The sequence below is a fragment of the Eptesicus fuscus genome, chromosome 1 (genome assembly GCF_027574615.1).
Source record: "Eptesicus fuscus isolate TK198812 chromosome 1, DD_ASM_mEF_20220401, whole genome shotgun sequence".
Taxonomy (NCBI): domain Eukaryota; kingdom Metazoa; phylum Chordata; class Mammalia; order Chiroptera; family Vespertilionidae; genus Eptesicus; species Eptesicus fuscus.
The window spans coordinates 113144001-113171550 of record NC_072473.1 but is presented as its reverse complement, the minus strand read 5'-3'; the positions used below and the strand labels follow the sequence as shown (position 1 = coordinate 113171550).

The 27550-nt window shown below is 38.4% G+C and overlaps 1 protein-coding gene across 1 annotated transcript in view; it reads right to left on the bottom strand.

Annotated features, from left to right (window-relative positions):
* ZNF280C (zinc finger protein 280C) overlaps positions 1 to 26612 on the bottom strand; it is a 51182-nt gene extending 24570 nt beyond the window's left edge. The window contains exons 1-9 of the mRNA XM_008153916.3: positions 26499 to 26612; positions 19313 to 19358; positions 19149 to 19195; positions 12700 to 12846; positions 9450 to 9515; positions 9221 to 9354; positions 5269 to 5383; positions 332 to 499; positions 89 to 192 (exon numbers count right to left, since the gene is read on the bottom strand). Coding sequence (XP_008152138.2) covers positions 89 to 192; positions 332 to 499; positions 5269 to 5383; positions 9221 to 9354; positions 9450 to 9515; positions 12700 to 12846; positions 19149 to 19179 — 765 coding nt within the window. The 5' untranslated portion in view covers positions 19180 to 19195; positions 19313 to 19358; positions 26499 to 26612. The remainder of the gene's footprint in view (positions 1 to 88; positions 193 to 331; positions 500 to 5268; positions 5384 to 9220; positions 9355 to 9449; positions 9516 to 12699; positions 12847 to 19148; positions 19196 to 19312; positions 19359 to 26498) is intronic.
* Positions 26613 to 27550: the final 938 nt, after the last annotated feature.

Here is a 27550-nt window from a genome sequence, read left to right as displayed (position 1 = left end):
AATAAGCATTTACCACTAATATCAATTCTTAATGTTTTTAGAGATTTTTTGGATATTTCTAAAAATAAAATTTTGAAAAAGTTTTTACCTTCATGTGATACTTCAAAGCATCCAAATTATTGAACTGAACATTGCACTTTGGACAAGATCTTTGAAAAGGCTTTCCAGTTTTATGTTCAGTTGATGAGGTACCTAAAATAAATTAAGGATTTTTATTACTCAATTTTTTCTTTTTCACACCTTAAACAGCCAGTAATAATAGTTTTAAATTTTATCACAATTTCTAAAATTTATATATAATTTCATTTTTATATACCACATTCATATTTACCTTTTGATGTCATAACTGAGGAGGATGTCACTGAAGGAGAGCTGTCTAAAGATAATGTAGCACACGAACCTATTTCAGAAACATCGTCACTGGTCTTTGGCTTTTTTGGATGAACTCTGTTTGCTATAATACTAGGACGTTTTCTTATAGGTAGAGTTTCACCCACAGCTACAATTTAAATAGTGAAAATGATATTTGTAAATGCTTTAGTATAGAACAGAACATTGCTTAAAATGCTAATAAAATGGTCTTACCTTTAAAACTAAGTAAAAGCACTTCAGAGCTAAATTAAAGGTAATACAATTAAATTACCATATCATACAAATGACAATAAAGAATGATAAAAATTTATATGATAAATAGGTAGAAAAAATTGCACAGCCAGCCGGTGTGGCTCAGTGGTTGAGCATCGACCTATGAACCAGGAGGTCATGGCTTGATTCCCAGTCAGGGCACATGCCCAGGTTGTGGGCTTGATCCCCAGTATGGGGTGTGCAGGAGGCAGCCAATCAATGATTTTCTCTCATCATTGATGTTTCTATCTCTCCCTCTCCATTCCTTTCTGAAATCAATGAAAACATCCTATCTAATAAAGAGGGAATATGCTAATTGACCCTCATGCTGTCGCAAAGATGGTGCACCCACAGCCAATAAAGAGGGAATATGCTAACTGACTGCCATGCCCTCAAAGATGGCAGCACCCACAGCCAATAAGGAGGGAATATGCTAATTGACTGCCAGGTCCTCAAAGATGGTGGCGCCCTCAGCCACAAGATGGCAGCGCCCAGTCCCCTCAGCCCTGCCGGGGCGCCTGCCTCCAGAGTCCCCCAGTCCTCCCAGCCCCTCAGCCTCCCAGGGCCGGCCCAAGGCACAGGCAAGCCTCAGATGGCAGCTGCCCAGCCGATGGCCGAGGTGCATGCAAGCCTTGGATGTCAGCTGCCCAGCCACCCAAGGCCAGCCCAAGGCACAGACAAGCCTTGGATGGTGGCTGCCCAGCCGCCCAGGGCCGCCCGAGGCTCAGGTAACCAGGGCCGGCTGAGGCTTGCACTGCTGGCAGTGGCAGCAGAAGAGGTGTGATGGGGGCGTCGCCTTCCCCTGATTGCCGGGTCACCTCCCACCCCTGAGGGCTCCTGGACCGAGAGAAGGCAGGCTGGGCTGAGGGACTCCCCCTCCAGTGCATGAATTTTCATGCACTGGGCTTCTAGTGTGTGTGTGTGTGTGTGTGTGTGTGTGTGTGTGTTAATACTCAACCGAGGATATTTTGATATTTTCCCATTGATTAGAGAGTGGAAGAGAACATCAATGTGTTTCTCTCACATTGATTGATTACCTCCTGCACACACCCCAACCAGGGCCCTGGCTGGGGAGGTGCCTGCAACCAAGGTACATGCCCCAAATGGAATCGAACCCTGGTCTACAGGATGAAGCTCTATCCACTGAGCCAAACAGACCAGGGCAATAAGTTTTTTTTTAAAGAAATTGCACAAGCAGCTATTATGGAGTACACATATTTAAACTCATGAAATAAACTTTAATACAAAAAATGCTAAAGATGCTTTCGAATAAAGAAATATATAAACAGGTAGTATGAAAAAAAAGTCAGACCAAAACAATCCCCAGAAAAAATTAAACCACAGAGAATACTCTAAGCTCAGTTCCAAATATGAATTTATTTTTAGATGTGTCAACATATTTGAGCTTGTAAGTAAAAACAATTTCTATTCTAAAAATTAGAGAAACCCTTTAAGAAACTTAAAACTTAAGATGTCTAATGGAAACCTCAAGTTGGTTCTTTTAACACTTAACAAGTTGACAGGTAGTTTAAATAATCTGTTTATTCCCTTTAGTCTAATGGTTCTGTCTTAGGGAATATAGTGGGCATGTCAGATAAAGAAACCCCCTTTAAACTTTTTAAAAAAATTAGACTGTTAAATAAAATTTTGTTAAATAGAGATTTCATTGCTAAAAAGTTTTAAGTTTGAAAACCATCACCTTAAAGGCTAAAAGATTATGTAATTCAGGGCATTTGCAAGAGAGGTGGGGCTATTTAGACTATAACCAGATCCAGCAAAAGTTCTTTTAAAAATAGCACAACTGTACTTTGTAATAAAAATTCTAAAACTTTACATTATATTTTAATGTTCCCAACTGTACACTAAAGGAGAAGTAGTAGCATAGATATAAGCCAGGAAAATAAGAGTATTACATTAATGGGTTCCTCTGTCAAATCTGTGTTTCATTCTTTGAGATAACATAGAAATGACTTTTTCCATTTTCAAGCACATGATTACTGACAGCAATACTGCAAACACTTGGGACTGATTTTTTTGTAATCACACTAACATTCTTCTCAGATGCTTAGGTTATATGAACAACTGATGAGTGCTGTTGTTTTGGACCAGGCAACTGTTTATCTAGCAGCCTGTATAGCAAAAATATACTTTTATATATAATTTTTTGAAGTATGAGTAAATCTCCAAGTTAAATAAAATTATTCTGAGCTCAATAGTTTTAAATTCTGACTCTTTAACTTACTAGTATTTATATCTGTTGCCTCTGCCTTGTTTACTATCCTCATTCTGCAAAATCAAATTCAAATCCAAACTTCTCCAAGAACCTTCTACAACCATCCTAGACAGAAGTCCAGTAATCTTTTTTCTGAATAGATAGCATATATAAGCATTCATAATTATCATGTTAACAACTGTTTATTGTCAAGTCCTTTAAGACCTTAATGTATTTCTCACTTCTCTCATTTGAGCCTCAATAAAAGCTCTGAGGTAAGTAGAGCAAGAATTAAAATTATATCTCCAAACAACCGATTTCAGGTCTGAAGAATGAATGCATTATGTGAGAAAAACAAAAGCATCTATTTTAGTAATATGAGAAAATTAGGTGTAAAGATGTTCATTATAAAGACCACAAAAATCTTGCTGAAACTTATATCTTCCTAATTAACTAGAACTCTATTTACAATTAGGGCAATATTCCAATCCTCATAGCACTACAATTATAGAGAGAGTAGGAGTCACTGTCTTTACCCCCTAGAAGCTTAAAGAATTCAAGCTTTTTCTATGAAAAAAGACCATCCTATATAATAAAAGGGTAATACGCAAATAGACCAAACAGCAGAACTGAACAACCAATCAAAGTGTAATATGCTAATGATGTGCTAAGGCTGCTTAACCGCTTGCTATGATGTGCACTGACCACCAGGGGGCAGACAGTCAACTGGTTGATCAGTCGCTATGACGTTCACTAACCACCAGGGGGCAGATGCTCTGACCAGTAAGTTAGCTTGCTGCTGGAGTCTGGCAGATCAGGACTGAGAGAGATGGGCCGGACACACCCTGGAGCCCTCCCGTGGTCCCTCCCCGGCCCTGATCGTGCACCGGTGGGGTCCCTCAGCCTGGCCTGTGCCCTCTCGCAATCCAGGACCCCTCGGGGGATGTCAGAGAGCTGGTTTCAGCCCGCTCTGGCAGGCCACTCCCCTTGGGAGGGTGCCAGATGTAGGGCTCATGGCTAGCAAGCGCTGCTGTGGCAGCGCGAGCCTCTTCCAATCAGGACTGATTGGGTGCAAGCCCGCGGCAGGCACAGTGGGGCCAGGATGAGTGGGAGCATCAGATAGGAGCTTCAGGCAGTGTTGGACTGCAGGCCACCCAGAGGGACCCCAGGCACCAGGCCTCTAGTGTACTTTATAAAATCAGATTTCAGACAAGTACTTTTTCTCCTCATTTATTTTGGAACTTGGCTATTTTACTAACTATATAAGTGACACCTAGATAGGTGACTATCAAGCCAAGTATTTTTTAGAATGGGAAAATATTTTTTGGTACACATACAGTAGGTCCTCGGGTTACATTGGAGATCTTATGGCGCGACGTAACACGATTTTCGTGGTAAGTTGGAACCCACCTACATAAGCACCTACATCACTCACAAGGAGCACATACACAACAGTAATGAAGTGAAACAATAAAAAAATTTTAAAAGAAAGATAACAATTCCTGGCCTTTACTTGTGGTAAATAAATAATAAACATAGAGCACATATATACATATGTCAAAATGATGGAACTTTTTTTTTTTAATAAATGGGAGATGGCAACGTAACCACGAAATGACGTACCTCGAGTCCGATGTAACCCGAGGACTGCCTGTATTACTATAAATTTCTTACTGTTTTGATTTGGTAAATGCATACTAATTTGTTAAGCAAACAATTTAAACATGCAAAAATTTTCTGTGTACCTCTCTCCATTTAGTAAAATATATCAAATTTGCCAATATAGAAATAGTAATTGCTTTGATTATAAGGAATTTTCAATTCAACAAAATCCCTTTAAGGCATTACAATAACAAAGAACTTTATTATGGTATACAATCAAAGAATGGTAATTCTTTTTTAATTAGAAATTTTAATTATTCCTTCAATGGGTATTTAATGAGTACTTATTATGTGCAAATCAGTTTCTTTAGTACTGCCATTTTATAAGACTACTCTATAATCATATTTAACTATCACTTCTACATAATTTATTTGGATAGAAAGACACTAACTAGTCTATGAAAAAATCAACTATAACCACACAATTTTTCTCATATTAATGACCTACCAAATAATTAATACTTAAAAAAATAACCATAGTATTAGGACACCAAGGGACTTCCCTGACTCATAGCCTATGGTGGTTCCAAGTGAGAATGAGCTGAAAGAATACATGTTAGTCAATTTATAAAAAAATAAATGAAATATTCTATTATTAAATACAATTTTATATAAAACCACCCAAGAAAAGCATCAGAAACTATTAACTTCCATCTTACAATGTATAAAAAACTTAACCCAAAGGTATGAGTTTCAAAATAGACATTCATTCTATATGTATATTAATCAGTTCTCTCTTTATTATATTTCTAAAAAGTTATAAACCAAACCTTCTGTATAAACTTTCGATCCGCCTTGGGATGGTGGTATTGTGTCCTGGGTCAGGTCAAACAGTAAATCAGAAGAATCATCCATTTCAACTTGTGATGAACTCCTTATAAATGACTGTGAAAGTTACAATTATTTTATTTCATAAACATTTATAAAGGTAATTTTAACTGTATGCCACTACCATAAAAATAGCCTTAATGATTCAATGACTAATAAGTTATAAAACACAAAGGTAATTATTACTCTGTCAAATTAACATCTACCGGGTAAGGAATATGTGTGAACTCTCTGGATTATTAAAATAATTTTTCTGGAAATCGAAAATTAGTTTGAAATAAAAAGTTTAGTTAAAACAATCACATTATTGGCAAAGTAGAGGTTATATTTTGGTAAACTTTTCTGCAAGAAAATTTTGGCAGTATCTATTAAGGGCTTTAAAAAGTTCATATCCTTTGATCTACTTATTTCAAATATTCTGCTTCCACAAATTTATGCTAAGGAAATGAAAATATTTAATGGAAAATTATTTGTTACAGCAAAAAATCAAAACCTGTATCTCCAACAATGGAGGAATGGTAAAATAAATTAAATGACATATCATGCAACATATTTTTGAGAAATATCCATGACAAAGAAAAATGTTTCCAATATAAATTTCAGTGAAAAAAGAACAGATATGTGTATAAAATATAATCCTAATTGATTATTATTCTATATACCACACTAACCATTTGCAGAAACAATAGCAAAATACACTTGCATTCTCTTCTGTTTCTTTTATACCTCCTATATATATTACCTGTAAAATGGGAATATAAGAATCTTGAGTGTTTTGTGCTTAAAGGTGAGACACAATCAGGTTTTAAGAATCTTACTTTGCTCTTAAGTTTTCTGTCGACATAGGTTTCTTAAGTAATGGAGACAGATATTGAACCATTCCATTCCTATAATTTGAGGCATAGCAGGCAGATTTCTGCATTTGAGTCTTACTGTGTGTTATATAAAATCAACATGACTTTAGACTTAATTGCAACCAAGAACAATATTACTGCGAGATAGATTTTTTTCAAAATATCTGCCCTTAGAAATGGAAAATATTCACTAGCGATGGTCCAAAATAGTTCTTCAACAGAAGTTCCTCAAAATACAGTTAATACTTTAAACCCTTTCCTAGGTGATAACTCTGGTCAATTAAGTACCACCATTTCAAAGAGCTGAGACATTATTCAACAAATAACATGTTAAAATAATTCTCCAATTGGGAATTACTGGGGATTCAGAAGACCTGTCCATTTATTTAACTATGAAACCTTGGGCAAGTCACTTCTAAGGTTCAGGTTATTCAACTTTCCAACTGAAATAAGAGCCACCAATTATTGTCTATTTAAAATGTACTTGCCTCTTTCACAGTACATGTATTCTATCAAGTAGTTGTCATAACAGTACTAATAAAGACCTAATATTATCTCTCATTTTATAAATAGGTAAGCTTAAGTATGGTTAAGCAAGGTTCCCAGTACAACCCAGCTCTGGCAAACAACTTTGATTGCAGCATCATGAGACCTTGAAGCAGAGGATCCAGTTAAGCCATGCCATTACTCCTGACTTACAGAAATCATGAGATAATAAGTATATATTGCTTTAAGCTTCTAAGTTTATGGTATTTTTATGCAACAATGAGTAATTAATATATGAGCTTTGTAAGTCTTTCCTTAAAGTAAAAATGGCATTCCATTAAAAAAAAAAAAATGACAGCGGGCCCAGCTGGCATGGTTCAGTGGTTGAGCATCGACCTATGGATCAGAAGGTCACGGTTCGATTCCCAGTCAGGGCACATGTCTGGGTTGCAGGCTCAGTCCCCAGGAGGCAGCCTACCAGATTCTCTCTCATCACTGACGTTTCTACCTCTCCCTTCCTCTCTGAAATCAATAAAAATGTATTTTAAAAAAGGACAGCAAGTTCAGCTTGCAGTTGAATCACACAAGTGCTTTTTCTCGAGTGCTTATACTGCACATACAGAAATACTTTATGCACCCTACCCATTTCATCACACAGAATATTTAAAAAGAAGTATATTTTAAGGTTGAGCATTAATAAAATTAGTAAAAATTTATTACTTCTTCAAGGATATTCTTAAATGAAACATTCTTAAAAGAAATATTTCTACTGTGGGTGCACAACAGTCATGAACACAAAAATAGTAGTATAGTTTGGTTCCATTGCCTTGATTCATATTAAGGTACTAGCAGTTTTACCCTCCATTACTTTTGTATCACCAGTGCAAATGTTGACAAGTGAAAGAGCAAATACTGTTACAACAGTTTTAACTTCATTGAACCCTGAAAGAGTTTCAAGGAATCCCAATAGTCTGTGGTCTATACTGTTGCCCTAAGGCAGTGGTCGGCAAACTCATTAGTCAACAGAGCCAAATATCAACAGTACAACGATTGAAATTTCTTTTCAGAGCCGAAAACCGACTTCTGCTCATGGGCCACGAAGTTTCAATCACACTGTATGTGCGCACCTGCTCATGGTATTTTGTGGAAGAGCCACACTCAAGGGGCCAAAGAGCCTCATGTGGCTCGTGAGCCGCAGTTTGCTGACCATTGCCCTAAGGGAATGCTTCTATTTTTTAAAAATATATTTTTATTGATTTCAGAGAAGAAGGGAGAGGGGAAAGTGAGATAGAAACATCAATGATGAGAGAGAATCAGTGACAGGCTGCCTTCTGCATGCTCCCTACTGGGGATCAAGCCCACAACCCGGGCATGTGTCCTTGACTGGAATCGAACCCGGGACCTTCACTCTGCAGGCCAATGCTCTATCCACTGAGCAAAACCAGCTAGGGCAGAATGCTTCTATTTTTAAAAGTATATACCTAAATGTATGGATAGATATGCTTATGTGCATATTTTAAAATAAACTGTGGGTTAACCTGGATTGAAATCTCAAACCCATCTTTTACCAGCTATGTGGTCTTCAGTGAATTATTTAGCTTTTCTGAGCCTCAGTTTTCTCAATTATAAAATGGGGATAACTATTGTGCCTACCTCTTAGAGAAGTCATAAGAATTAAATTAGATTAATTTATATGTAGCATTTAAAACAGAGATCGATATTAACAGACTAACAAATACTAAATATTACCATTACCTATTATTTCTATTAAAAACTAAATTCTGAAGGTATGTTTTCAAAATAAACAGCAACGATGACCTTAGAACAATCTTCCAATTAAGAATACCTGGTTTAAATGATCATCTTAAAGATTTTGCCATTATGCAATATTCATTACTAATTATACTTTTTAGATAGCATAGTTTTCAATATTATACCTATCCTATATAATAAAACCCTAATATGCAAATCAACCAAACGGCGGAATGACCGGTCGCTATGACGTGCACTGACCACCAGGGGGCAGACGCTCAACGCAGGAGCTGCCCCCTGATGGTCAGTGCGCTCCCACAGGGGGAGCACTGCTCAGCCAGAAGCCTGGCTCATGGCTGGGGAGTGCAGCGGTGGTGGTGGGAGCCTCTCCCGCCTCCATGGCAGCACTAAGGACCTCCCGGGAGATGTCCACCTGCTGGCTTAGGCCCACTCCCTGGCTTAGGCCCGCTAGGTGGACATCCCCTGAGGGGTCCCGGACTGCAAGAGTGTGCAGGCTGGGCTGAGGGACACCCCCTCAGTGCACAAATGTCGTGCACTGGGCCTCTAGTTTAAATATAATTACCTGATTTATTAATAGGTTGGATAGTTAGTTCCTGAAGTTATTACTTTGAGTATTGGTTGAGCTATCATAAAGATGGGGATATTTTCTCATAGTGATTATGCTTCTACCAAAATGGTGACTAGCAATGACAGTCCATAATTCTAACTGGGTTAGAATAACTAGGTTATTATAATATCCAATGTGTCCCTGTGCTAACTGTGTAGTTTCAGAAACACTTACAGATTTAGACACGTTCTGAATAATAGAGCTTTGTGAAGGTTTAGATTGAGGATGAAATCTAGGTAAGGCAGCCACTGGATTTGATACTGGGTCTTTGTAGTGTGGACTTGTAGGCTTGAATGCATCAGGAACACCTGTATTTTAAAATTACACAACACATTCAATATTTTTCTCTATAACAAATTTGGTCAAAATATTTCACTTTAAAATTAATATAATAATACTCTACCTTGACTGAGTACCTCATTCTTTATTGCCTTTGAAGATGAGCTGGAGTTACCTCTGTTCAAAATATCTATAAAAATTACAGTTATTTTAAACAAACAAAATTAAAATGCACTCACATACATAGAGAACGGATTGGTGATTGCCAGAGGGGAGGGGGTTTGGGGGACTGGGTGAAAGAGGTGAAAGGATTGAAAAGTACAGATTGGTAGTTACAAAAGAGTCATGGGGATATAAAGTACAGCATAGGAAATCTAGTAAATAACATTGCAGTAAATATGTATGGTGCCATGTGGGTACTGGAAATATCAGGGGAACAATTTGTAAAGTGTATGATTGTCTAACCACTACCATAGTATACCTAAAACCAATACAAAATAATATTGAAAGTAAACTGTAATTGAAAAATAAATTTATTTTAAAACTTATTTGACTTTAATAGATAATAATAGAACAAGGTTGTATATACGCATAGGTTCCTGTGACTCAAGTCCTCCTCTAATCCCCATGCCACATTCACACCCCTAAAAATCTAGAAGTTTCATTATGGGTAAACTGACTGGATTATCTGTACCATTACTCCTGAATTCTAAAAGGAACACTGTCAGAGACTGCACAGTAAATTGAACCCAAAATTTATCAGAGTATCTCAAATCTACTACTATACCAAAAGTAAATTTGTGGCTGACATGATCCTCTGGATCAGTTTAATATTGCTCACTGTTGTATCCATGTGAACCTATAAGTTGTAGGTTATTGAGGAATCAAATGAAAATTTGGAACAGTAGAGATTTGCCTAAAATTGCTAATCAGGAAAAGGTATAAGACATTAAAAAAAAAATCCCAAACCAAATCAAACTAAAAAGGCTTTGCATAACAAATGAAATCAACAATAAAATGAAAAGATAACCTACTGAATGGGAGAAAATATTCACCAATGCTATATCAGATAAGGGGTTACTATCCAAAGTTTATAAAGAACTCATGCAACTCACCCTGACCAGGTTTGCTCAGTGGCTAGAGCATCAGCCTTTAGACCTAAGTGTCTCGGGCTCGATCCCCCGTCAAGGGCATGTACCTCAGTTGTAGGTTCCCCAGCCCTGTAGGGGCGCATGTGGGAGGCAACCAATAGATGTGTTTCTCTCACATCAGTCTCTCAGTCTCTCTCTCTCTCTCTCTCTCTCTCTCTCTCTCTCTCTCCGCCTACTCCTTCTCCCCTCCTCCCTCCTTTTCACTCTCTCTAGAAATCAATGGAAAAAATATCCTTGGGTGAGGATTAAAAAAAGAACTCATACAACTTAACACTCAGAAAACAATCCAATTAAAAAAAGGGCAGAGGAACCAAATAAATACTTCTCAAAAGAGGACATGCAGATGGCCAAGACATATGAAAAGAAGCTCATGGTCACTAATCACCAGAGAAATATAAATTAAAACCACCTCACACCTATCAGAAAGACTGTCATCCATAAATCAAAAAACAAGTTTAGGCAAGGATGTGTAGAAAAGGGAACCCTCATGCTCTGTTGGTGAAGCCACTATGGAAAACAGTGTGAAGTTTTCTCAAAAAATTAAAAATGGAACTGGCTCATGACCCAGTGATTCTACTTCTGGGTATATGTTTGAAGAAACCTGAAGCATTAAATTGAAAGAATATATGCACCCTTATGTTCATTGCAACATTACTTAGTACCATAGCCAAGATATAAAAGCAACCCAAGTGCCCATCAATAGATGAACGGATAAAAAGGCTGTGGTACAGCTCTGACCAGTGTGACTTGGTAGTTAGGACATCGGCCCTTGCACCGAAGGGTCTTGGGTTCAATTCCTGGTCAAAGGCACGTACCTGGCTTGCAGGTTCCATCCCTGGCCCTAATTGGAGCAGGTGCGGGAGGCAACAATCAATGTGTCTCTCATGCATCAATGTTTCTCTCCCCTTTCTCCTCCCTCCCTCCCACACAATCTAAAAATCAATGGGGAAAAAAAATCATCGGGTGAGGATTAACAAGACAAAACAAAAAGGCTGTGGTACATATATACAATGAAATATTACTTGGTCATAAAAAAAGAATGATTTGTGAGAGAGACACATTGATAGGTTGCCTCCTGAACGTAAGGTAAGGTGTCTCGACTGGGGCCAGAGAGTGAACCTGCAACCCAGGTACATGCCCTTGACCAGGAATTGAACCTGCTACCCTTCGGTGTACAGACTAGTGCTCTAACCATTGAGGACACTGGACAGGGCCATGCCTAGTTCATTTTATACTTGAAGTGGCACTCCACTTAGTACCTTTAAATTTGCCACAAGAAATAATTTTGAGAATTAAATAAATTATTCTACCGCTGATGAAACTGAATAGAAGTACTATGTCAAGTTTAGAATCAAGAGAAGAAAGAACTAGGCTTTCAGAAAATAAAAACTTGTCTCTCAACCATACTATTATGCATTGCCATGGTAAGTAAGAAAATACTGGTATTCTGGCTATATTCTTTTGTAAATTCTCCTGGCTTAAAAAAGTAACTATAACGGGAAAGAATCTGTTTCCTCTTTCTCCCTGATATTCACATTTATTATTGGACATTTAAAGAAATGTCATCAATATCTTCACTTTAACATTATAACAATGATAAGTCTAATTACTATAAATGAAATCCAATAATCCACAATGATACTGGTCATGTTCTGCTAGAAAGGCATGAGGATTAAGTGTGCTGACTGCCTGTATCATCCAAGTACATAGGCTGAAGACCATGCCCTACTCCTTCATGAATATAATCAGGAGTTGCTGGAAGATGGCTGTGCTCAGAAGCTACAGCCCATTTGATACACAGATCAGAGATTGTATAATCATGCAGTGTCTGTTCATTTTGTAGCCATGAATCAAGATGACACTGTGATATGAGAACCCCCTAAGAGACTAACACAAACTTATTTAGTATTCTGGTATTTTAAACAAAGCAGTCCAAACACTTCCTTTTCTGGGTACATTTGGGCTTTAGGAGGAAAACGAAAAATTAATAAAAAACAGGTAAATAGGCTAGTTGGTTCCACTAAAAATTATGATTTCCAATCTCAGAAGGCTTACAATGCCATTAGGTAAAAGTCCCAACCACATTCTCCCTCTGATTCTCACAAATTCTTAATGACCTCTATGCTCCTTCTCACCTTATACAGTAACAAGGACATATAAGACAGCACACAGATTTTTCCATTAGAAACATCTTATAAATCTTTACTGAAAGTAAATGCTTACTTGAAATGGCTGGTTTTGAACTTGATATCTCTCCAACAAAGATCAGCTCATCATCATCCTCATCCTGCTTTTCTTCTACTTTCTTCTGCCATGGTTCCAGTTCTTCTTCTTCACATTCCATAAAGAGTTCTGCCATTTTTGAATTATCTAATTTTCAAAAGGAGAGAAGCAAATCTTATTTTTAAAATACTTCTTGCAGCACATAGTATGATATTTAATGTGTACTTTGATAATCCTAACAGCAATTACTGAATTGATATTTGTAATCAGTAAATAGTAGCAAAAGTAAGAAACTCAAAATCAATCTCTGATATCTAAACTAGTAAAATTATGCTAGCTAGATAAATAATGGATGACAATAGTTATTTACAGTGGCCAACAGATTTTAGGAACATTAAAATCCAATCAAACTGAGTTTTAGTTTTATAACTAGAATATGATTATATCTATGAAAAGGACTGCCTGTACCTATGATCTGAACCCCCCTCAATTCCTATATTAACTAAAAGGGAGATAAGTAAAGAATAAGAGGCAACAGGTGGGAGATATAATAGAAAAACTGAATCAGATTGAGGGATACTAGGCACAGAGCAAAGCAGGAATGTGGTGCTACATTGAAAATAGAGAATGTTAAGCGAGGCTTATTCCATCTTAGGATAGATCTAGACTTTTCTCACATGAAGAAACTAAGCAAAGAGCTTACAGTACTGTGAATACCACCAAGCTACAAGTGCTGACAGAGCAAATGATCATTTTGGTGCCTCATTCTTTTTTTTTTTCTTTTTATAAAATATATTTTATTGATTTTTTACAGAGAGGAAGAGAGAGGGATAGAGAGTTAGAAACATCGATGAGAGAGAAACATCGATCAGCTGCCTCTTGCACACCCCCTACTGGGGATGTGCCCGCAACCAAGGTACATGCCCTTGACCGGAATCGAACCTGGGACCCTTGAGTCTGCAGGGCGACACTCTATCCACTGAGCCAAACCGGTTTTGGCTTGGTGCCTCATTCTTAATAAGGATGTACAACTAATGATCATCAGAAATATGACTAAAACTTCCAATGTGAAAGACAAAAACAATAAAACAGAATAAAAGATTTTAAAGGAAACAGAGATAATATATAGGGCAGGAAAAATTAGAGAGAATATAATTAACATTTTTAGAGAGATAAGACAAGAAAGCTATTAAAAGTAACATTCAGAAAACAAAAAGATTATAATAATATAGCCAAAATTCAGTAAAAAACCAAATGCCATAGTTGAGTAAATGTCCCATAAGTGGAACTAAAATATATATACAGGGTTGAGCAAAAGTAGGGTTATAGTTGTTTGTATGGAAAATAATATAATCCTATATAATAAAGAGGTAATATGCAAATTGACCATCACTCCAACACACAAGATGGCCACCCCCATGTGGAGACAAGATGGCTACCACAAGATGGCCAGCAGGGGAGGACAGTTGGGGTGACCAGGCCAGTAGGGGAGGGCGGTTAGGGGCGACCGGGCTGGCAGAGGAGGGCAGTTGGGGCGACCAGGTCAGCAGGGGAGGGCAGTTAGGGACGACTGGGCTGGCAGGGGAGGACAGTTAGGGGTGACCAGGCCGGCAGTGGAGGACAGTTAGGGGCGACCAGGCCTGCAAGGGAGGGCAGTTGGGGGTGACCAGGCCTGCAGGGGAGGACAGTTAGGGGTGACCAGGCCGGCAGTGGAGGACAGTTAGGGGCGACCAGGCCTGCAGGGGAGGGCAGTTGGGGGGACAAGGCCTGCAAGGGAGGGCAGTTAGGGGCGACCAGGCCTGCAGGGGAGGGCAGTTGGGGGCAACCAGGCCAGCAGGGGAGAGCAGTTAGGGACAATCGGGCCAGCAGGGCAGAAATTAGGCATTGATCAGCTGGCAGGGGAGTGGTTAGGGGGTGATCAGGCTGGCAGGCAGAAGCAGTTAGGGGCAATCAGGCAGGCAGGTAGGCGAGCGGTTGGGAGCCAGCAGTCCTGGATTGTGAGAGGGATCCCAGATTGGAGAGGGGGCAGGCTGGGCTGAGGGACACCCCCCCCCCCCGTGCATGAATTTCATGCACCGGGCCTCTAGTACTTAATAAATAATAATACAAGAATAAACTGTTTTGTGTACTCACAACTGTAAACCTATTTTTGCCCACCGTGTGTGTTGGCAAATAAATTTCAAAGTTATAACTCAGCTAATAAAAGTTCCAGAAAAAGAAAAAGGAGAGGGAATATAATCAAATGAAAAAATACAAGAAAAAATTCCCAGTTCTTAAGGATATAAATCTCCAGATAGAAAGGGCTCACCAGCACCTAGCACAATAATTAAGAAAAGAAACAGAGAGTTGAGGGACATATTGTGAAATTTCAGAATGCTGAAGATAAGGGAATATTGTGACAGCTGAGAGAGTGAGAGTGGAGAGAGAGAAGTTAGAATATTGTTTTCACAAGTCTTAGTAAAAATAGATTTCAATTTAGAATTGTATAACCAGCCAAGATTTTCATTAAGCATAAGGTACATATTTTCATCAAAAATAAAGGCAAGAAACATTAGACAAAATTTATCCCCCATTCATCTGTTCTTAAAAATAATCCACCAAAATATGACACTTAAGAAGGAGGAGCCCTAGCCAGGTGGCTCAGTTGGCTGGAGCATCGTCCGTACACCAAAAAGGTTGTAGGTTCAATTCCCAGTCGGGGCGCTTAAGGGAGGCAACCGATGGATGTTTCTCACCTCAATGCTCTCTTTCTCTCTCTCTAAAACAAACATATCCTTGGATGAAAATTTAAAAAAGAAAAAGGACCTGGCCAGCGTGGCTCAGTGGTTGAGCAACAACCTATGAACCAGGAGGTCACGGTTCGATTCTGGGTCAGGGCACATGCCTGGGTTGCGGGCTCAATCTCCATTGAGGGGCGTGCAAGAGGTAGCCCATCAATGACTCTCTCTCATCATTGATGTTTCTGTCTCTCTCTCCCTCTCCCTTCCTCTCTGAAATCAATAAAAACATATTTTTAAAAAATAAAAGAAGCCCTGACCAGTTTGGCTCAGTGGATAGAGCATCGTCTTGCAGACTGAAAGGTCCCAGGTTCGATTCTGGTCAAGGGCATGTACCTTGGTTGCGGGCACATCCCCAGTGGGAGGTGTGCAGGAGGCAGCTGATCGATGTTTCTCTCTCATTGATGTTTCTGACACTCTATCCCTCTCCCTTCCTCTCTGTAAAAAATCAATAAAATATATTTTTTAAAAAAGAAAAAGAAAACGGAGGAAGACCAGGATGCAGAAAACGTGATATTTAATACAATACAAAGACAAAAGAAAGTCCCAGGACAATAGCTGCTCAACAGGTCTAAAGAGTAACCAGGCAATGTAGAGCAGGATAACATTACCCCCAGGAGGAATGTCTCCAGGAAAACACACACAAACACACACACACACACTAAAAATTAAATTGATAGATTGCAAGTTTTACCATGTAGAAAATTGAGTTAATATGCTACAGAAGGGTGTGAGATAACTTGGCTATAGATCTTAACTAAATTTAGCAAATTTTAAAAAATAAAAAATTTAAATTGATGCCTATATATTTTTTAAAACAGAAAAAAGTAGCCCTAGCCGGTTTTGCTCAGTGGATAGAGCATTGACCTGCAGACTGAAGGGTCCCAGGTTCGATTCTGGTCAAGGGCACATTCCCAGGTTGCGGGATTGATCCCCAGTAGGGGGCATGCAGGAGTCAGCCAATCAATGATTCTCTCTTACCATTGATGTTTCTATTTCTCTCTCCCTCTCCCTTCCTTTCTGAAATCAATAAAGAAATGTATTTTAAAACAGAAAAAAGTAAATGTATCTATAACATATAATACCATAGTACTATGCTCATCAGGGAACAAATTTATTAAGGTCATTATAATAAAAACATCTAATAGGATTTAACCAAAAATTGAGCTATAACTATAATGGGAGGTGCTTGGAGGGTAGGGATAATATAAGAAACCTAAAACCTTCATAGTACTTAATAGGAAATCATTAGATAATGGCAAAAACTTATGATTCAAGAGACAGCATTATGTATATGTGTGTTTTAAAATTTTATAAATATGGAAGTGATGATTAGAAAAACAGCTAAACTAATAATAGTGGGTGTCTTGAAAAAACATGGGGATATACAGACCCAAAACATATGCATACCCATGTGCACAACCCTTTCTCTTGTTCTTTTACATCCTTCAGCAATGATGGTTATGCAATTTATAACTTTAATATTATCTGTATTTTTAAAGCTATGCATGTATTGTTTTGGTTTAAAACCTTTTGAGGGAACACTTAATTAATATAATGGCAACATGGATGGATAGAAATGGTGCTAGATATGTGGAGTGAGACATGGATAGGGAACAACTAAACAATAAAATTAAAACAAAATAATTCCAGGGTTCTGGCTCAGACAATAATATCTTTCTTTAAGACAATGATATATGTATTTCATCTTTAAATGCAGTAATTTCTAAAGGTAATATTACTATGTTAAAATAATGTCATTTCTACTTCTAAGTCAAAATTAAAAGGTACTATGTAGCACTGGCCGGTACTGCCAGTGGTTAGAGTATTGGCCCAAGCACTAAAGGGTTGTGGGTTTGGTTCCAGGTCAAAGGAAGGTACCTGGGTTGCAAGTTCGATCCAGGTCGAAAATGTTTCTTTCTCTCTCTCCCCCCACTACCCCGCCACACACTCCTTCCCACCCTCCCTCCCTTCCACTCTCTAACAAAATCAATGGAAAAAATATCCTCAGGTGAGAATTAACAACAATAAAAAGGTACTATGTAAATCTGATTTGGGGAGTGCATACGAAAGAATCACTTTAACGTATTGGTGCTATCTTAAAAAAATCTTTAATATTTCCCCTTTTATACTGGTATGCCAAAATCATTTCTTGGCATAAAGTTGCTTCATGGTTAGTAGTCCACCTACCATAAAAGAAAACAAAAAACATTCCCACCCTCCCAAATATAACCAGTTTTATGAACTGATCCCTTTCTTTTCTAAACTATACTTTAAAAAATATACATATACATGCAGAATGCTCTAAGTCAAGCATGTCAAACTCGCAGCTGGCAACTGGCCGCGAGTTTAACATGCTTGCTCTAAGTAAAATTAAAAAGTAATTCATAGATTAGCATTTGCATATTTTGAATACTTTGAAAATATGATCCTCATTTTGTCCCTTGAAGCCCTCATTTGTACTGCTTCTTCCATCTATAATATCCTTCCTCCTTACCTTAGACTGTCCACATTATTTAAGTATAATAGACCGAGCATGAACTTGACATCAAATTGAATAATTCAAATCTTCATTGCACCACTTCTAATCATATGACTCTGGAGAAATTGCTTGGATCTGTTTCCTCACTTTTAATAATGGTATAATATCAACCTAATTGAAGTGTAAGGTAAATTTATGAAAATGTCACACAAAGTACCTAACTTCACACATATATTCAACAAAATATTAATTCCCTGCCCCATCCCAACTCTTGGTTCAATTAAAATTTCCTCAATAAACCATTAAACCTTGTTTTTCTTCTGCCTCTTACTACATTGATAGAATATTCAATGCAATTCAAAATTTACCATACATGATCTCAAACTGCTCACTATTAATGTGCCTGAACTGTACATGTCTTACTCCAAAGTAAGCTCCTTAACAGTGAAGAACACATTTTCTTCTTCCTTTGTATTTCTTATACACAGTAGTCTACTGGATATACACTAGGCACTTAACATATGATAATTTACAGGCTAAGAAACTAAGCAAAGTCAGGCAGTGCTATCTTTTACAAAACAGTTCCAGAGACAATGAAACATGCAACAGACTGCCATATTTCAGAGGGAAGGGGAGAGGAGGGAAGCGATTAATCAAAGAACTTATATGCATAGCCCATGGACAAATGTGTGGGGAAGGGTAGGAAGGGGACACCTGTAATACTTTCAAGAATAAAGATTAAGAAAAAATTAAAAAATGAAGGAGACCCATATATACTGATAATAAAAAAATCATTTACATCTATGTTTATAGATCTCCCTCATTGTTTTAACTAGGTACTGCCACTGTCAATATATTTCAAGGAATATTTTTGAGTAAAATTATTTAAAGGCATATAATAGCATATACAGCATGATTTTATTTAGAAATAATTTAGTTTGCATATATATAAAGTTTGATTATGTATACCAAACCGATATTAGTAATTATCTCTGGAGATGAAGAAACATTTAATTTCTAGTTTACTAACATTTTTATTGTATATTGTTCTTTTTTACTACAAGTATGTATTATTTTAATACATGTGTTTAAACTGTGCCCACCTATACCTTTCTTACCTTTTATCATGAAGCAAGGTTATAAGTAAGGAAGTCACACATACTAGTATCACGTGCAGCAGCAATACTTACTTTTTGGTTGAAAAGATTTATTGTCATCCATCAAGTTGTAGAGTCACCTAAGCACCAATATATAACAACAATCAATTTTATGAGTCACTTTAACACAAAATATTGAAACATAAAATTGGGATTCAGAAATCTTTGGGCCTGATTTCGATTTCCAGCAAACTCACCATGTGACTCCAGACAAGGTAGCAAGTTAGGTCTTAATTTTCTGACCTATAAAATAAACATACCTACTATTAGGGTGGATTTGTTAAATTAAATATACACATATTTAATATTTTTCTTCTATGAAAAGCTTACCTTTTGAGTTTCATGTGTTTGATATACACACATGCTACTTACTTTCCATATTTGGTTCATTTCTGAATGAATGAAAATTTAGTAAATAGAATGCTGAATGTGCAAAGCATTTATTACTTGAAGAAACTTACTGAATTATTAAATTACAAATAATCTATGAAAGGTACCCTTTTATAAAAATGAGTAATCACCCTTCAATATGTTTCATTAAATGTGAATTTTGAAATACTAAGTGACATTAATTTTTAACTGTTATTCTTCATATCATAAATAAATGTAATTATTATACAAAAGCATGTTCAAATAAATTTTTATTTTACTTTTTTGGTTTCTTATCAATGATGACTAAAAGGAACAGAAAAGTAACTGGATAAATTTCATCATAGATTGATTAAAAATAATTACTCATTGCCTTCTGTGCTCAAGGTAATGTGATCAGTTCTAGAAAAATAATTAAGATGAATAAATCATAGCCTTGCCTTCAAAAGTTTACAAACTTATATGTCTATGATTCTTTAGGCTTTTATAAAAGGTGGTGCATTAAACATTATCAACATTTTTGCTTTCTTTGAAACAGAGATTTGTGTTCAGAATTCTCATGCACATAACATACTTGACATATAAAATAAACATACTTAAAACTATTTGTTATAAAATAAAAAAGTAAAAAAAAAAGACATCAGAAATCTGACATATTAGGATAAACGGCTAATTGAGCCTTCACATTTGTCTTTATCCTCAGACTGCAAAAGCAAGCTTTCCTAGTTTTTCCAATTCCAAATTTAGCCTTCACTAGACCAAAGGGGAAATAAACTAATTTAACTCCAGAAGAAGTTACTGCTATAAATGTTTGAATTACTGCTACAAGAATCTCTAGTGATTCAGTACATAAGTAAATTTCCGTAATTCTGAGGTTTGACTATTAAATCTCTTCAACTCAATTATTTGAATAGTTATCACTTGTTCTGCAACTAGAATTAAGGTAATGCACATGTCGAGTAGATAAATACATGACAATTCTTGCTCAGCATGAGGAACATACTAATAATGTCAAGAATACAGAATATTTTTTAAGAGTCACAACTGCACAGCCCATGAGACTCATAAAGAACTCTTTCATGCCCTAACTGGTTTGGCTCAGTGGATAGAGTGTCGGCCTGTTCACTCAAGGGTCCCAGGTTCGATTCTGGTCAAGGGCATGTACCTTGGTTGTGGGCACATCCCCAGTAGGGGGTGTGCAGGAGGCAGCTGATCGATGTTTCTCTCTCATCAATGTTTCTGACTCTCTATCCCTCTCCCTTCCTCTCTGTAAAAAATCAATAAAATATATTTCACAAAAAAAGAACTCTATTAGATGATCATATAAAATATCTATTGACACAAATATCTTAAAATTAGTACTAAATATACAAATACTATAAATAAACATGTCCTATGTACTGCCTATGATTATGGAGATGGCTTTTGGGGCCCATAGCAGCCACCAAGGAGTCTCAATTAATACATTCACAAACACTCTAAAAAGTCAGAAATACTCAGGTGCCATTAGAACCACAACTTCAGTCTAAAGCTGTGCTATCCAATAAGATAGCTGAACCCTTCAAAGCTATCACCACAAAAAAATCTTAAGTAATCACTTCAGAGTTTTGGTTCCAAAGCAAGGAATTCTGTGGGAGATCTGTTAAAGAAATGGAATATTCAGCAAAATGTGCAGTGAGAACCTTGGTGCTCCTATAATAGCAACTCCAAAGGGTGTCTAGGTTATGCAACTCAGAGTTGGCATCAAAATAGGCTGAAGAGTAAAGATCTCTCCATTCTAGCTGTTGACTTAAAGACACTATGCCCATGTTTAATATACTGTTCCTATAGGGGGGGCGGGGAATGAATCTCAAGTAAATGACTTCCAAGTAACTGACAAACAACTCTTGGAACACACCCATTCAGGTTTTAGAGATTGCCTTTAAGTAGTTGCAATTACTATTTAGATAGTTTTTGTTTTCAGATTTAAATATTTAAAATTCAACACTCTTTTAAGAGTTCATTCTACAAAAAAAATTTTAAAACAATGGATTAAAATAGTTCAAATGGTAAATTGTACATTATGTGTATTTTACCACAAGAAAAAAATACTTAAAAATTTAATGGATACCATTTCACACCCACTAGGATGGCTATAATAAAAAAAAAGACAAATAATAACAAGAATTGGCAAGGATATGGAAAAAAGGGACACCTCATACACTGCTGGTGGGAATATGAAATTGTGCAGACACTGGAAAAACACTTTGACAGTTCCTCACAAAATTAAACATAAAGTTACCATATGACTCAGCAATTGCAATCTTGGCAAGAGAGAATTGAAAACATATGTCCACACAAAAACTTGTACACAAATGTTCATAGCAGCATTATTGATAATGACCAAAAAGTGAAAACAATCCAAATGCCTGATTGATGAATAGATAAACAAAATGTGACATACCTATACAATGAAATAATATTCAGTCATAGAAAGGAATGAAGTACTGATACATACTACAATATGAATAGATCTTGAGAACATTATAGTAAGTGAAAGAAGCCAGTCAAAAAGACCACATATTGTGATTTCATTTATATTAAATGTCCAGAAATAGCCAATTCATAAAGACAGAAAGTAGAATAGTGGTTGCTTAGGTCTGGGAGGGCTGGAGGGAGATGGGGAGTGACTCTGAATGGGTATGGGATTTCTTTTGGGGGTGATGAAAATATTTTAGCCTGGCTGGTGTGGCTCAGGGGTTGAGCCTCCACCTATGAAGCAGGAGGTTATGGTTCAATTCCCAGTCAGGGCACATTCCAGATCCCCTGTGTGGGGCATGTGGAGGCAACCGATCAACGATTCTCCCTCATCATTGATGTTTCTATCTCTCTCTCCCTCACCCTTCCTCTGAAATCAATAAAAATACATATTTTAAAAAAATAGTGGCCATCAAAAAATTGATTGTGGTGGTGTTTGCTCAACACTGTGAATATACTAAAACCAATGAACTGTACACTTCAAATGGGTGAATTGTATGTTATATGAATTATCTCAATAAAGCTGTTAAAAATAAACACACACACACCACGCCACATCACATCTTCTCTATTCATTTATCTGCCCATAGATGCTTAGATTGTTTCCATGCATTGGCTATCCATACTAATAAAAGAGTAATATGCTAATTAGACTGGGAGACCTGGGAGACCTTCCAGACATCTTTCTGGACAAAGCTAGGGTGGCAGGGCTGAGGCAGAGGCAGTTAGGGGTGATCAGGCCAGAAGGAGAGGGCAATTGGAGGTGAGCAGGTCCACAGTGGGGGGCAGTTGGGGGCGAGCAGGCTGGCAGTGGGGGGCAAGGAAGCCGGCAGGGGGGTCAGTTGGGGGCAAGCAGGCCGGCAGGGGGGGGCGAGCAGGCTGACAGTGGGGGACAGTTGGGGGCAATCAGGCCGGTGGAGTAGGGGGCAGTTGGGGCTGAGCAGGCTGACGGGGAGGGGGCAGGGGTGGTGATCAGGCTGGCAGAGGAGGCAGTTGGGGGTGAGCAGGCCGGCATGGGGCCGGGGGAGAGCAGTTGGCAAGAAGGCCAGCTGGGGGCAGTTGGGGGTGAGCCGGCCGGCAGGCAGAGTGGTTAGGGGCGATCAGGCAGGCAGGCAGGTGAGCAGTTAGAAGCTATCGGTCCCGGATTGCGAGAGGGATGTCTGACTGCTGGTTTAGGCCCAATCCCTACATCCGATTGCCAGTTATCCCCCAAGGGGTCCCAGATTGGAGAGGGTGCAGGCCGGGCTGAGGGACACCCCCCCCACACACACACACATGAATTTTGTGCACTGGGCCACTAGTTGTAAATAATGCTTTAATAAACATGGGGGGGGGGGAGGTAGGTATCTTTACAAGTTAATGTTTTTGTTCACTTTGGATAAATATCCAGAAGTGGAATTGCTGGATCCTATGAGTGCTCATGTGTTTGTCTGTATTTACTACTGCATTGTCATCAAGTGCTGTAACTTTAATTGATGCTGACTAATAAAAGATCAGAGGGAGAGAGTATTTAAATAATACATTTAGCTATAGAAATGAAGGTATTGAAAAGGTTCAAATAGAAAAATCTTGCTATTGTTTAGATAGATATGAATTATAGGTATGAAAAACTAAAAAATAGGCAGTGACTTTGTTTCATAAAAATATAGTATTTGTTCAATGTATTAACACTGATTCATATAGCACTGATTTTGTAGTTTTACTCATTTACTTTGTTTTTTTGATATATGAAAATCTATTACTACTCTGTTTTCACCATCAAAACTTAAGATCTTGTTCTTCCCTTCTTGCCTTTGTATAAAGCCAAAAGAGAGACAGTGGCTACTTTGACAACCTTAAAGCGGACTACAGAAATGTCACCAATAGCATGACCTTTGCGACCAAAGACAGCGAACAGAACATCATTTTCCTCAATAAAATTCAAACAATCATCATTGGGTACAAAGACTGTGATTTTTTTGGGGGGGCCATATTTGATAAGCTGGATCCTGACACACATCTTAGAGGGGTATATTTTATCCACTAGGGGAAATGTCAAGTAAAAACTGCAGTACAATGATGAGAACACTGGACATGGGCTGAATAAATGAGTGTGAATTTGGAGTCTGCCACTTTCTGGTCGCCAAACCTACAGAATGCTTAATTAACCTCTTTGAGCTTAGTTTTTCTGTAAAATGAAAACAGTAATACCTACTGGGAAGATAAAATAAAGCACATGAAAAATTATTATGCAGTACTTTGCACTAAAAAGAAATCAAATTCTAGTTCATGTAAAGAACTGTTTAAATACCGTCACAAATAAAGAACACCAGACCCTTCAGTTCAAGGGCTGATGCTCTAACCACTAAGCACACCAGCCAGGGCTAGACACACATTTTTGATACAAATTACTGAGTAAACCATCTTCTTGAGTCATTATTTAAAACAACCTGCCTAAAAACCAAATATATTTTAGTCCCTCTTGGTGTAGGAAGACAGAAAAAATATTCAGTTACATATTTAATTAATGAATAAGTCATAAATATTTCTGACCTATCACGTTACTTTTGAAATGAAAAATATTTTAAATATAAATTTCCAATATTCTGTCACTAAAACTATGGATTGCTTTTTATTTACAAAAACTTTTATTCATTTAGGTATTTCCCGTTTTCTATTAGTATAACAACAGCAACAAACATATTTTTGGATGGCTCTAAATGTCCTCTTGAATAAAGAGAACAAATCAGAGAGAAGAGGAGATACAGAATTATATATTCCTTTCCCCTTACTCATCTCTTCAACTAAAAAAAAAAAGTTGATGCTGAATAGTAAAACACTGGGCTGAAGAAAATGGGATTAGACTAGAAAACTTAACTGAGGAAAATAGGTTGAACAGGGGAAGCTGGAATTTGGAGCCTTTCAACATCAAAACTTTTTTCAATGGACTATTCTCCAACTTTTCAACATGCTTGGAAATAATAACAATATTATTTAAATACCAAAAAGTTTAAAAGATCTGAAGTATTAAAAATAAAAATTTAAAGGAAAGGGGAATTGAAAATATTTTGTTTTTTGGGGGTGAGCCTCCTTGTTTATTCTCCTTAACCACTTCACTGCAATGAAAAGTGGGGCATGATACAATAAATTGAACACTGGTTGAAGAGTTAGAAGATATAGGTTTAAGAATCAGATATATAAATTCCTACCCATTATGACTTCCGTAAAGTCTTCTACTTGAGGCTGTTTCCTCACCTTCCAAATAGTTCTATCAACACCTCAAAATGGGTAATAATCCATGAAATATACAATGCAGAATACAATTATAGTGGAATCTGTACCAATGTTATAACATCAAGGGCATACAACCCTAACTTAATTTCATAAGCAAACCAGTGCCTTCATAGGTTCAATAAAATTTATCCTTAAGGAGACGGTTTGAGTTTTCACAGTAACCCCCAAAGCGGGACATCTCACAAAGGCTAAGAGAAGACTTTTTGTAGTTTAAAGCATTATTTCTTGGTTTCAAGTCTATATTTAATGGCACTAAAAGACATTAAAACTCACAGACCAAAACTGAAAACAAAAGGCGAAATTTAAGTCCACATATTAAAAATAAAAACAACGAAAAAAAATCTTTGCAAACAAAGAGAACCCCTTGAAGATTTCCTGTGCTTGCAAGAAGCTGCTACACTTAACATTTTATTCTAATTTCTCCTTAATAAAAACATTAAAACTTGAGGTAAGTTAAAAGGAACTCCCTCCGCGTCTAGAGAAGGATAAAATCTCAGAATGAGATAATTTTTTCCATTAAGTAAAACCTGCAAAGCTCATTGTTAAAAAAAAAAAAAATGTGTCTCTAACTCCACGTTTCTTCCCGGGGCTGTTCTCCTCTAGACAATAACGGAATGGAGCAAGATTTCTCTGAGGAGGAGCGAAATCCCTTTGGCAAGAACGAGGGTGTGAGCACTCGACGACCAGTAATCTGGGTGGGGGAAACCTACACGTAAACGATGGGCCCCAGGGCCTCTGAAGCCTCAAAGTTCGGAACCTTCTCTTTTAGAGACTCAGGGGTAGGCGGGTCTCACCAGACATCGACATCAAATGTACAAAAGACCGAAGGGAGTTGTCTCCAGAAAGAAAAGCCAAAATCTGTCTGGGGACCCACAGCCACGCACAGGCCCCAGACTATAAAGAGGCAGTGGCGGCAACCCGCGCGAGCACGGCCTGAGCTGCACGCCAAACCCCGCCGCTGAGCAGCTACCTTCCCGAGATCCCTCCCCCCCCGCCAGCGATGGCTCAAGATGGTGGCCCACCCGGCACCGCGCCACCGCGCCACCCCGCCGTCCCCTCCTCCGCGCGCCCTGGACTATCCTGGACTCGCGCCGCATCCAGACCCTCAACCTCCCTTCCTCACCCACAGGCCTCCGACGCCGCCCTCACAGCCAGGCGATCACCGCCGCGAGCGACAGCCTCCGCCCGCTTCCCTGAGGCGAAGGCGGGGTGGCGGCCACTTACCGCGAGCAGAACAGGTCGGCCAGAATGGGACTCTAAGGAGGAGGAGAAAGGGAAGGAGGAAAAAGGAGGAGCGCGAAAACACTGGGCGGCGGCTACTGCCACAGCAGCCGCCCCAGTGCCTCTCAGCGCCGAATGAGCTGCCCAGACCGCGGTGGCGGTATATAACTACGCGCGCTGCCTCATGGGTATACGGCAGCTCCTCCGTCTCCAGCCCCCCGCTCCTGCCTCCTCTCGGTCCCCGCTCCGGCCCCCGCTCGGGCCCCCGCACATCCGGGCTTCTATGATACTTTACTAAAGGACTTTGGAGGGTGGGCGCGTACATGTACACGGCCTTATACAATCTCGAAGGCCTCAGCACTTGGACATGCGCGGTGGGCTGCAGGTCTCGGGCTGCAGGCTGCGAGCCAGGGCGAAGTACTGGACGCTGAGGCCCTCTCCTCCGCGACCCTGCTGTGCAACCCGAGTAGCAATTCTAAAATTCGGGCTGCCCACAGCATCTAAGCACATGATTTTTGGATCCTCCCTGTGTGTAAGGGATAGAGACACCATTTTAAAAAAAAATACTATAGCCGACCGGTGAAGACGTAAACTTGGTGAATAAAATGCATAAAAATCAGGTTAATTTCACTGAATTTGTTTTAAACATATGGTTTTGCTTGCACGTTATTCCTGTCATATACATGTCTATAGTAGTTATTAAAATGTTAAGGGCCCTAGCTGGTTTGCTCAGTGGATAGAACATCGGCCTTCGGACTGAAGGGTCCTGGTTGGATTCCAGTCAAGGGCACATGCCTGGGTTGCGGGCTCGATTCCCAGTAGGGGGCCTGCAGGAGGCAGCCAATCAATGAGTCTCTCTCATCATTGATGTTTCTATCTCTATCTCCCTCCCTTCCTCTCTGAAATCAATAAAGAAATATAAAAATAAATAAACAAACAAACAAATAAATAAAAGCTGTTGAGCAAAATGTGAAAAAAAATGTTAAGGAAAAAATACGTTTAGGAGAAAAACATTTGCCAAGACACTGCGTGCGCAAACATTTTCTACGCGTTTT